Below are 11,577 nucleotides of genomic sequence, written 5' to 3'. Positions count from 1 at the left end.
TTCCAATAAATACAAGTCTCACCTGTAGACAGCAAAAAAAATGTAGAATTTAGTGTCTCGAAATTACAGCAAGATTCTATGCCTTCTCCATCGATTCTTGTGTCAGGAATATTCACTAGTTGTGCTGTGGGTATCTTTGTTGTTTAGATGGTGATTTCTCTCAGACTTGGAGGAGTCTGTGAGATCGCTGGCTCTCACTGTTAATTCTGGCAGATGACAGTCAGTTCTGCCTCTTTGTCCACTGCTGTCTTCATTTATACCCTTGATGACGTATCAATTTCTTACACTAGGATTGGTCCTAGGATTTGTTTTTGGTATCTAATCGTATGGTTCAAATCGAAGGGCTATATTCAAAACTTGTCTTGGTAACAAATCAGAACTGCTGCTTGGCCTGTTAACTGTATGGCCTTTCGATGCAAATGTTTCAATTTGAGTGTGCTCTGTACCTGCAAACTTTCAAGCTGCTCATAGACTTGTTTTTGTTAAAAAAAAATCTCGAAGCGTAGAACAAGTACATCATCATTTAAAGGGACCAGTCAATGCTCTTCCCCTCCCCCACCCCCAACCCTGCCTAGCGTTTTACAGACCCCAGATTCTAACTTCCTGATTCCCAATCTACAAGTCCTCCACCCAAGTTCGCAACACGTTGTACTGAAGATTGAGAGGCGGCGGTACTGACATCATAAGTGTCAGTGAGTTGTTGGTTGATTTTGTTGGCAGAACCAGGTAGACAATCAGTTTTCTGGCCAGCTCTGCATTGACCAATTGTGGAACTGACTGAGTTCCTCATGGTCAGTGCAGAGATCAAAGCACATCACAGCTTTGCAAGAGAAATGGAAATGCTGTCAACTGAAACTTTTGTTGCAAGTCTCATGAGGCTTTATTTTCTCATTCAGTAAAACTGAATGGTGGGAGGCATGTACAAGGAATTCTGCGAGGCTTCGACCCCTTCATGAATCTTGTGGTGGATGAGTCGGTTGAGATGGCGCCTGGTGGACAGCAGAACAACATTGGCATGGTGGTAAGTATCAAGTTTCTCCTCTTTATTTGGACATGTAACTCACTTGTTCCCATTTGAGTTCTTCAACTAGTTCAACCGCAGACTTAATTCTGCATTACCCTGACACGAGGGATTTCAGGAAAGCCTACAACTGAGAGCCACCCACAGGGAGATTCAGTGGGTCATTGGAGGCACAAGCTGGCCTTCGACAGGTACTGACTGTTGTGATCCCAGAGCAAAATACAAATCCATATTATGGTCTAGCGAGCAGTCCGAAACTTCAAGGCGATGAAATGGGAGGACTGGGGACTTTAGAGAAGAAAGCCATGTGGTTTTCAACAAACAACAATAAAATTGACATAACATGTTATGACTGATATAATCAGCATGTGCAACTTTTTTCTTACACCCAGGATTTAACATAGGGAAATATTGGTTATACCATGATCAAGCATCCCAGAACACAATTCAAACAATAAATGGATCAAGGCAAGTCTCACAAGTTACTCAGCATCCCCCTCTTCCCTCAATACAACACACATGAAGTCTGATGAAATTTCACAGGGCATTACATTTCTTCACTTCTGTTGATTTGCTCTTCACGTTTCATTTCAAGCCATTCTGTCACGGACTTGCTCAGTAACTGCTCCTGTTCCAGTCAGTTGCTCTCCTTTCCTGGGCCCATACTCCCCTGGACTCTGGAAACTATGCTCCTTCAGACACAGCACCACCTTTTGACAAAATAATGAGCTTCACCAAGTCATGACAGCTGCTGTATTCTCGTGGGGCCCGATCTCGTGCAGTTGCATCCAGCAGAAACACTGCATGTGAGTTCTTTAATCTGCACTTTTAGCTGCACTGAGGTATTTGTGCTTACAGGTTTCTGTTGAGTTCCTCGCAGTTTGCACCAACTCAGAGCCAGCGACCTTCCCATTTTCTCAGCTCCTGAGAACAACTGAGTTCTAACTCCCAACATCAAGATGCCCACTAATCTCGGGACTTCCTGCTGATTTCTGACAAAACATAGACATCCAACTTGTCTTGATTTTATTCTTAGTCCCCAACACAGAACCCGTATATGTCAGTTAACTTGGCAATGTACAGCTCAAAAGCAGCAAGTCAAACAGGGAGTCTACTCTGTCTCTTTCATCGTTTGAACTCCTCTTCAGTGGCCCTATCCTGGGTGACCCAAAATAACCCCGGCCCCTGTTTTAGAACAGAACTGAACAGTCGTAGTCATACAGCACGGAAACAGATTTTTTGGTCCAATCAGTCCAGGCCGAACACAATCCCAAACTAAACTACTCCCACCGTGCCTGCTCCTGGCTCAATTCCCTCCAAGCCCTTCCTATTTGTGTACTTATCCAAAAGTCTGAAATGTTGTTATTGCACCCCCCATCCACCACTTCCTCAGGAAGTTCATTCCACACGTGAACTTTTTTCTGTTTACCCCTCGTGTTTTTTTTTTAATCTTTCGCTTCTTAAAAATGTGCCCCCAGTCTTGAAATCCTGCATCCGAGGGAAAACACAAGTACTGTTAACTTGGCATTATATTATAAACTTGTATAAGCTCACCTCTCAACCTCCTACCCTCCAGTGAAAGAAGTCCCAGCCTATCCAGCCTTTCTTTACAACTCGAACCTTCCATACCTGGCAACATCCTGGTAAATCTCTTGAGAACCCTCACCAGCTTAATAATATTCTTCCTATGACGGGGGTGACCAGAACTGGACACAGCATTCCAGAAGAGGCCTTACCAATGTCCTGTTCAACCTCGACATGACTTCCCAACTCCTATATTCGGAGGACTGAGCAATGAAGGCAAGCGTGCTATATGCCTTTTTAACCGTGCTGTCTACGTGACGCAGACTTCAAAGAATTATGTATCTGAACCGTTAGGTTCCTCTGTTCTACAACACTACCCAAGGCCCTACCATTAATTGTATAAGCCCTACCCCTTTGTGTTGTCGCAAAATGCAATACTTTGCATTATCCAGATTGAACTGTATCTGCCGTTTTTTCAATCCATTGACCCATTTGATCACGATACCTTTTATAATCTTGGAAAGTTTTGTTCACTCTCTGCTATGCCACCAATTCTGATGTCATCCAAAAATCTGACCATGCCTTCTATATTCTCATTCAAATCGTTCATATATAAATGACAAACAGAAGAGCTGCTCACAGGCCTCCAGTCCGAAAAGCAACCCCCCACCATTACTCCGCTGATGAGCCAACTATGTACCCAATTGGCAAGATCACTCTGAATCCCATGTGACCTAACTTTATTAATTAGTCTACGATGTGGAACCCTGTCGAAGGCTTTGTTGAAATCCAAATAAACAACATCTACTGCTCTGCAACGTCTCATCAATCTTTTTGGTGATTTGCTCAAAAAACTCCAGTTTTTGAGATACAGTTTTCTTCTCACTAAACCATGCTGACTGTCCCTCGTCAAAAGATGATGCAGATATTTCTGCAAATACTCTTGCTATTTATTCCCTTAATTCCCACAATTCCCACAACATTCTGGGATACATTAGATCAGGTCCCAGAGAGTTATCCACTTATATATTTTCGAAGACCTCCTGAACTTCCTCTTGTGTAATGTGAACTGATTTGAAAACATCAAAATTTATTTCTCTGCATTCTTTAGCTTCTGTTTCTTTTTCCTCCGTAAAAACTGACAAAATATTGACTTACTATCTCTCCCATCTCTTGGAAGTCAACGCAAAAACAATGACCTTGATCTTTAAGGGTCCCTACTCTCTGTCCAGCTGAACAGTCTACTCCAATCAACTTTTGAATGTTTTTGTCACTTACTGTTAAAATTTGCTGACTCCAGTTACAAACATTAACTTTCAAGGAAGGATTATCCTTTTCCACAGCTGTTTTGAAACTGACAGAATTATAATCGCTAGGCCCAAAGTGTTGTCTTTCTTTTACTGCAGTCACCTGCTGTGCTTGTTAACTAAAAGAAGATCTAGTTTTGTTCCTTCTCTAGTAGGAGTATCCACATATCGTTAAGAAAATTTTCTTGAACACATTTGACAAATTCTTCACCATCCAAACCTTAAACTATGGTAGTCCCAGTCAATGATTGGAAAATTAAATTCCCCCATTATTACAACCTTATTAGGCCTCCATATATCTGAGATCTCCCCACATTTGTTTCTCAATTTCCTCCTTAGTATGGGGGAGGGGCGCCGGGTGGTGGTGGTGGTGGTGGTGGTGCCTATAATACAATCCCATCAAGATGCTCTTTCCTTTCTTATTTCTAATTTCAATCTGTTTATTTTCACTGGATAATTTTTCATAAAGACCTTGTTTAGTTACAGCAGTAATGAATTCCCTAAATAAAAGCCCCCACCCCGACTCTTGCCTCCTTTCCTATCTTTCCTCTAGCTTCTAAAAGCGGGAACATTGAACTGCCAGATCTGTCATCTCTCAGCCAAGTTTCTGTAATAGCTATGACATTCCAATCCCCTGTTCTTAAACATGCCCTGAGTTCATCAGCCTTACCTGTAAGACCCCTTGCATTGAAATACATGCAGTTTAGTTCTTCAGAGTATTACATATTCTGACTCTCTCTTGTCTTGCTTTTCTAATTACTGTGCTGTCTTCACAATGAGAACCTTTGCCATTAATCTTTCTATTTTTACTGCGATTTAGAATTCCTGTACTCCCCCTTTGTATCAGTACAAAGTCTCCCTTAATAGAATGAGTAAATCTCCCTGCTAAGATGTTGGTCCCTTTACATTCAGGTTAGACCCATCCTTTTTGAACAGGTCTTTTCTTTCTCAAAAGAGATTCCTATTGTCCAAAAACCTGAATCCATAAGACATAGGAGCAGAAATTAGGCCGTTCAGCCCATCGAGTCTGCTCTGCCATTCAATCATGGCTGATAAGTTCCTCAACCCCATTCTCCTGCTTTCTCCCCGTAACCCTTGATCCCCTTGACAATTAAGAATCTATCTATCTCAGTCTTAAATGTACTCAATGACCTGGCCCCCACAGCCTTCTGTGGCAGAATTCCACTCACTGGCTGAAGAAGTTTCTCCTTGTCTCCGCTCTAAAAGGTCTTCCCTTTACTCTAAGCGTACAATACACCATCTCTACAATGTCCAGTGTACACTGAGAATACAGCACTTGTTTATAAATACTCGTACAAATACTGTGGATTTTACTTGGGAACCAATGTTAAAATACCCTTGTTATTTTGTAACCCACCGAGGGCTATCCACCTTTCAATATTTTTGAGCTGTGGTGATGCTGTTGGAGCAGAATTGTGTATTCATTTTGTGTTTAACAATGAAAACATGGTTGTGCCTTGGCAGTTGAATTGAGATCCCCTCAACTGAAAACCAGGAAGGTGTGCGCATGCAGCGTAGAGTTGAGACGTTCATCTTTTCTGAAGAAGGGTCTAGGCCCGAAACGTCAGCCTCTCTGCTCCTATGATGCTGCTTGGCCTGCTGTGTTCATCCAGCCCTGCACCTTGTTGTCTCAGATTCACCAGCATCTGCAGTTCCTACTATTTCTGTTCTTTTTCTGCCTTGATATGCTTCCCTGGATAGTGGTCCTCCTTTATGTATCTCTCCCCCTGTTCAAACGATGTGGCTGTTCTCTGTTGCAGTCGCTTGTTCCTTCAGACCTCTTACACAATTTACAAATGGAAGAGAAGGAGTTTGCTCTTTTGGTCCCTCACTGGTGAAGGGGAATGTCCACTGCATTGCACCATAGCAATTTAATTGTTCCTGCCTTAGTGAAACAGCATCTTTGCTCTACTTTCCATCGTTGTCCAGTTCTCCTACATTATTGTCAACACCATCTTGGAGCTGACAACTCCGGTACAGAATGTTTGAGAAACAGAAGCTTGGTCTTGGCGTAATGTTCCACCACCAAAATGAACTTGCGTTTAGTTTTCTTTCAATGCACATTTTAATTTTGTTTCCATTCAATCCATTAGGTTATTCGAGGGAACAGCATTATTATGCTTGAAGCCTTAGAACGAGTGTAGTGAAGACAGCGTTATTGCTGAAAAGATGACATAAACGTGATGAGCCGAGAGAATTGTGAGCTGTGTGTTGTTTATCCTTAGTTTCTGTGAGGGGCGACAATTTGTTCCAAGTTAATGTGGTGCAACATAACTTCTGACTATTTTATAATTTTGTCCTTTGATTGACAAGACATTTAAACCTCCTTTAGTATGAAAGCATTCTGTATTGTTCTGTGTCAGTGAACACCAAATGATCTTTAATAAAATTGACTGGTTCCTGAAAATAACTTGTGTGTGCTAAGTATTGGAATAGGTGGTGGTTTTGGACCTCCACACATCAGATGGAAATATACCAAATACAAATGCATGTGAGTAAAAGTGATCTGTGAGCTCCGTTCATATTCCTAACACTCTTTGTATCGGAGCAGCCATATCCTTGATGTTATGTAAGGTGGCTCTTAGAGTTGGCTTCATGCTTGAAATACAATTGGTAACATCAATAACGGCTGCCATGAGGAAACCATTGAATGCTGACACTGTTTTTCATGTTTGCTTCTTGAGACCTTTTGTGCTTCTGGAAAGATTTGCTTCAGTTTGCAAGTGGTCCAGAGGTACCTTTAAATGCTGTAGGCGCTTCAGAGTTAGTACATACTCTGACTCTCTCTTGTCTTGCTTTTCTAATTACTGTGCACCCAGAGATCATAACAGCAAGGTTTTCTCTTCTGGAAATGGTCGTTGGTGTTGTTTGTGAGCTTTGATATCAATTAACAAATTAAACAAAGTTTTCTTTTCTTGGTAGTTTGGAATTAAACCCAAACTTGTCTGGTGCAAACCTTTGTCTTTTGGAGTGATTTGTTCCAGTGTGTGTGGTTTCCTCATTTTGCAGTGTTAGCAGACATCTGTTTACGATTTTCCCCTGTCAGCCCTTTTACTCATGCCCTGTCAATGGTGACAGGGTTTCATGTTGTGTTTGTAAACTGTGCTTTGTTAAAATCTGCTCAGCAGTTTAATCAGTGGCTCCCTTGTCCCATATACTGCAATGGGTGGAAGACTGTAGCAGCCATATCCTGAGCTGCTGTTTGGAGGACATCAGGAGTTGCATGCGCTCTTTGCAATTGACACTGCAAGAGTGAGTTTAACTTTTAGTTTTCCCTTGGATCAGATGAGACTCTGGTTTCTTTGTTCAAATGTTGATTCAAAAACACAAGTACGCTTCAAGAAAACGGTAAAAAACCAAACGAACTACAGTTGCTGGAAATGAGAAACAAAAACAGAAATTGTTGGGAAAACCCACCAGCTGTGGTGCATCTGTAGACAGCAATCAGTTAATGTTCTGGGTCCAGTTGTTCTGAAGAAGAGCCACTGGATCTGAAACATTAACTCTGCGTTTTCTTCACAGATGCTACCATAGATCATAGAATCCCGACAGTGTGGAAACGGGCCCTTCGGACCAACAAGTCCACACTGACCCTGTAGATCATAGAATCCCTAGAGTGTGGAAACCAAATTTCTCCAGCAATTTCTTTTGTTTCAAGAAAAGGGCATACAGCTCAAATATTTATTACAAGAACCAAGGTTAAATTTGTTTTTGCAGATACAAAGCTTCCAATCGACTACAAAAACAGAAATTGCTGGAGAAACTCAGGTCTGGCAGCATCTGTGGAGAGCAATCAGAGTTAACATGTCAGGTCCAGTGACCCTTCCTCAGAATTGATGGTAGCTGGGGAAAAGGTGTTTTTTATGCAGATGGTAGGGCGGGCGGGGGGCTGGGAAGTAATGAGCAAATTACAGGTGGGGAATAGAACCCAAAGCCAGACGAGAACAGTTTCTCAGACAAAAGAGTGGACAATAGTTGGCCTGGAAGAAGGAATAACTACTAATGGGGACAATTCGTGGCTAACAGTGTGTTGTGTGTAACAGCAGACCATGTGGTGACAAGGCCTGGTGTGTGGGGGTTGGGGTAAGGACATGGGAGAAGGTGCCTCAAGCCCTAAATTTGTTGAATTCGATATTGAGTCCAGAAGGCTGTAGAGTTCCCAAGCGCAAAATTAGATGCTGTTCTTCCAGCTTGCCCTCACCTTCACTGGAGCATTGCAGCAAGCCTGAGACAGACATGTTGTCCAGGGAACACAGTGGGGTGTTGAAGTGGCCGACAACTGGAAGCTCAGGTTCTTTTTGTGTCCACAATGTAGGTGTTCTGTGAAGCGGTCACTTGGTCTATGCTTCATTTCTCCACCGTAGAGGAGACCACATTGTGAGCAGCGAATACAGTAGACTAGATTGAGTGAAGTATAGATAAAGCGCTGCTTCGTGTTCAATTGCGAGCAAGATCAGTGAGTAGTGAAAAGAGCCTCTGTTTTGAGCCTCCACGGTGGCACCGAATGAGGCGGCGATGGAATCCAAAGTACAGTTTTGCAGTGGCCTCCCTTATCCACAGTTTTTACATTCATTAGACTTTTAGCACTGTGGTGTCACATAGTTGTATCTATTGCACACAAGTTTGCAATTGATCTGTCCTGTGCAAGCAGGAGATAGTTTAGCACGTGCTAAATGCTGGCTGTTAATCCTGGTGTAATTAGAGTATCTACCTGCTGTCTGCTTGCATAACTAAGAGGTGTTCGTCCTTTTGTCTTTAAAGTTAGTAATGTTAGTAGAAATACTAGACCTATATCTAAATAACTGAGAAATTATATGTGTACTAAATAAGTGTAGAGGATATAAAACTGATCTCCCACAGCTGCATGATGCGATTTCATCTACTATTCATCCACAATTCATTTACTATTGCTGGTTTTTGACGGTTCCGACGCGTTCATTCATGCAGTTCCATAGAAGCACTTTCTGTAGTAAGTTTCTTAGAGTGTAGTGGCCCTATTTAGTATGTACTTAAAAGTATAAATCTGTACATTAATACAAGATGGTAGTCCTAAATAAAATTTAGAAACAGATAGGTTAGTGTTTTAGGTAGTGTATTAGGAAATCTGAGATAATCTGGTGGTGGAGGAATGACCTGCAGCCTATGCAGGTCCTGAGAGATGGTTACTAAGGGCTAATTAACAATATCATCTTTCCATAGCTCTGAGTGAGTCATAGAGACATGATGGTGGGGATGGCATTGTTCTGAGGTAGGTTACAGTATTAACACCTATTAAGGGGTAGCATTTGATACAGAAACAGGTCTAAACACAGCTTGCTGAATGGAATTGAAAGGTGTAAAGAAACAGTAATGGGTTGGCAGTCTAGGAAGAATGTTTAATTTAGTTTATCTTGTAAGAGTAAAATGTACTGCAAAACACGGTTTTATGAATGAATAAATAGAAACACGGTAGAGTAAACATACAGTGCTTGTGAGTGAGTTAGTAATCAAAATGTAATAACTCACACCTGGAAGATGTGTTTGGGCCCTTGGAGGCTGAGGAGGCAGGAAGTAAATGGACAGATGTTGCACCTTCTGTGATTGCATGGGAAGGTGCCGTGGGGCTGTTGGGTGTGAAGGAAGAGTAGAACAAAGTGTCCCAGAGGGAACAGTCCCTGCACAAGAATGACAGGGAAGGGAGATACGTGCCTATTGGTGGCATCCTGCTGGAGCTGGCGTAATTGGTGGCTCATGACGCTTTGGATGTGGGGGCTGGTGGGATGCTAAGTAAGGACAAAGGGGGACCCTATCGGTGTTGTGGGAGGGAGGAGAGGGGGTGAGGGTCAAAGTGTGGGAGATGGGTGAGACCCAGACTAGAGTGTTGAGGAGTCCTCAGTTGAGGAAAAAAGATGGACATTCTGGGCATCCCCCACCCCCCGACAAAGTCAGCATCATTAGAACAGATGCAACAGAGTAACTGGAAGAATGGAATAGTGTGTTTACAGGAAGCAGGGTGTGAGTGTGTAAAGTTAAGGTAACTGTGGGAGTCGGTGGGTTTGTAGTAGATGTTGGTGGCCAGCCTCACCCCAGAAAGGAAAACGGATGTTGAGGCAGGGAAGGAAGGAGTCAAGTGGACCAGGTGAACGTGAGAGTGGGGTGGAAAATCCACTTGATTATTTCTGCTGATTATAATTTGTAGTCCGATACCTACGTACGCAGCCATATATCTCTACTCAACCATGTTCACACAGTCTACATTCCAGGTTGGTGTGCGTGACTTAACTAATATATTCAAACTAATACACATGATCATAATATCCAATGATCTGATTACATGTTCACATTTCTGAGCTGTAAGTACAAACGTGATTTGAGAAAACGCATGTTTTTTTTATCTTTCCTCCCCTGCCAATGCAATCAAATTAATAAAACACCAAGCTTTCTTCTGAGTGTCTGACTGATCAGTGAGAAATTAATATTTAATTTGCAGACAGCCCACTGCAACATTAGAGTTGGTCTTTTGTTCATGAATTGACAAGTTTGACTTAACGTAGAGATAATGCTGAGAAAGATAAACTGGTTGCAGCTTTGCCTTATTCCCTATGTTGATATATTATTCCCTATAACGTTGATATCTAAGTTGGAGAACCACTGGGTGAAGCTCAATGTTGGCTGCAGGAGATTGGGAATGGGAAAACAATGCTGCAGGTTCTGGAAATCTTGGAGAACCTACCAGAAATACTCAGCAGGTCAGGTGAGAGATAAAGGTCTAACCTTGCATGCAGGTGACCGAGAATACTGTGCATTTGCCAGGAAGAGAAATCTGCTGGGTGGGCTTCTTGTGCAGTGCTCGTGTTTGATGTGCATCACGTCGACCACCCATAGCTCCTCTGGTACGTCCTCGCGATGCACTGCTCGGAGAGGATGATGTTGGCAGTCGTGGCCGTGGGGATGTACATTCTAATCTGGTGAGATGTATGGTTTGTACACGGCATGGACTGCCAGAGGAAGTGGTAGATGCAGGTATATGAATAGGAAAGGTTTCAAGTTATGTAGTATTTGCACTTGAATTGTCTATCCCCGGCTGTGTGTGGTTGGATATAGCATTGATTCCTTTCATGGACTGCTATTCCCCAGGCCAGAATCAGGGTCATATGTGGCCAATCAAGATGTTTAAGTACAGCTCTTTGCCCCATCTTGAGATCAGAAGCAGTCAGTCAGTGGTCGCCTGAAGAATTCCACCAGAAATGGTGGTTTGGTGACTCTGGCCAGGGTGTGTTTCTGTGCTGTAGCTTTGATTTTGGAATACTTTAAAGTACGACACATTATTTAACAGCAAACACTTCATGTTAATCTCACCATGGTTCGCAACAAAACATGCTGCAAGAACAAAACAGCAATTTGCATTTATGTCGCATCTTAACATGAGCCACTTTACGGGTCCCTTTTGAAGCAAAATTAGAATGGTCAGCACGGACACAAGGGGCTGAATGGCCACATTGCATCGTAGTTGTTGTGTGATACTGAATCATTTGAGATCATGGACAGGTGACCCAAAAACTCAGTATATGACTGAGGCTCAAAGCAAACTTTGCGGCAAGAGAGATGCCCTGATGTGCAGTGACTGTTGTTGAGCTCAGTGGAAGAAGACCAGCCAGGCCCCAGGGTTGTACCACATAATGTGATGAGTGCATAACCGTTCTTACCTTCTGACAGAACAGCAAA

At 42.6% G+C, this 11,577-nt stretch overlaps 2 protein-coding genes across 2 annotated transcripts in view; one reads left to right on the top strand and one right to left on the bottom strand.

Moving 5' to 3' along the window:
* snrpg (small nuclear ribonucleoprotein polypeptide G) overlaps window positions 1-6,283 on the top strand; it is a 7,525-nt gene extending 1,242 nt beyond the window's left edge. Inside the window, exons 2-3 of the mRNA XM_020511772.2 lie at window positions 897-1,021; window positions 5,967-6,283. Of these exons, the coding sequence (XP_020367361.1) occupies window positions 897-1,021; window positions 5,967-6,017 (176 nt within the window). The 3' untranslated portion in view covers window positions 6,018-6,283. The remainder of the gene's footprint in view (window positions 1-896; window positions 1,022-5,966) is intronic.
* LOC109926765 overlaps window positions 1-11,577 on the bottom strand; it is a 741,111-nt gene that overhangs the window by 24,288 nt on the left and 705,246 nt on the right. The gene's annotated exons all lie outside the window — the stretch shown is intronic.

The sequence above is a fragment of the Rhincodon typus genome, chromosome 40 (genome assembly GCF_021869965.1).
Source record: "Rhincodon typus isolate 14 chromosome 40, sRhiTyp1.1, whole genome shotgun sequence".
In the NCBI taxonomy this organism is placed as follows: Eukaryota; Metazoa; Chordata; class Chondrichthyes; order Orectolobiformes; family Rhincodontidae; genus Rhincodon; species Rhincodon typus.
Note: the sequence above shows the minus strand (reverse complement) of the source record. Positions and strands in the feature narration are given on the sequence as shown.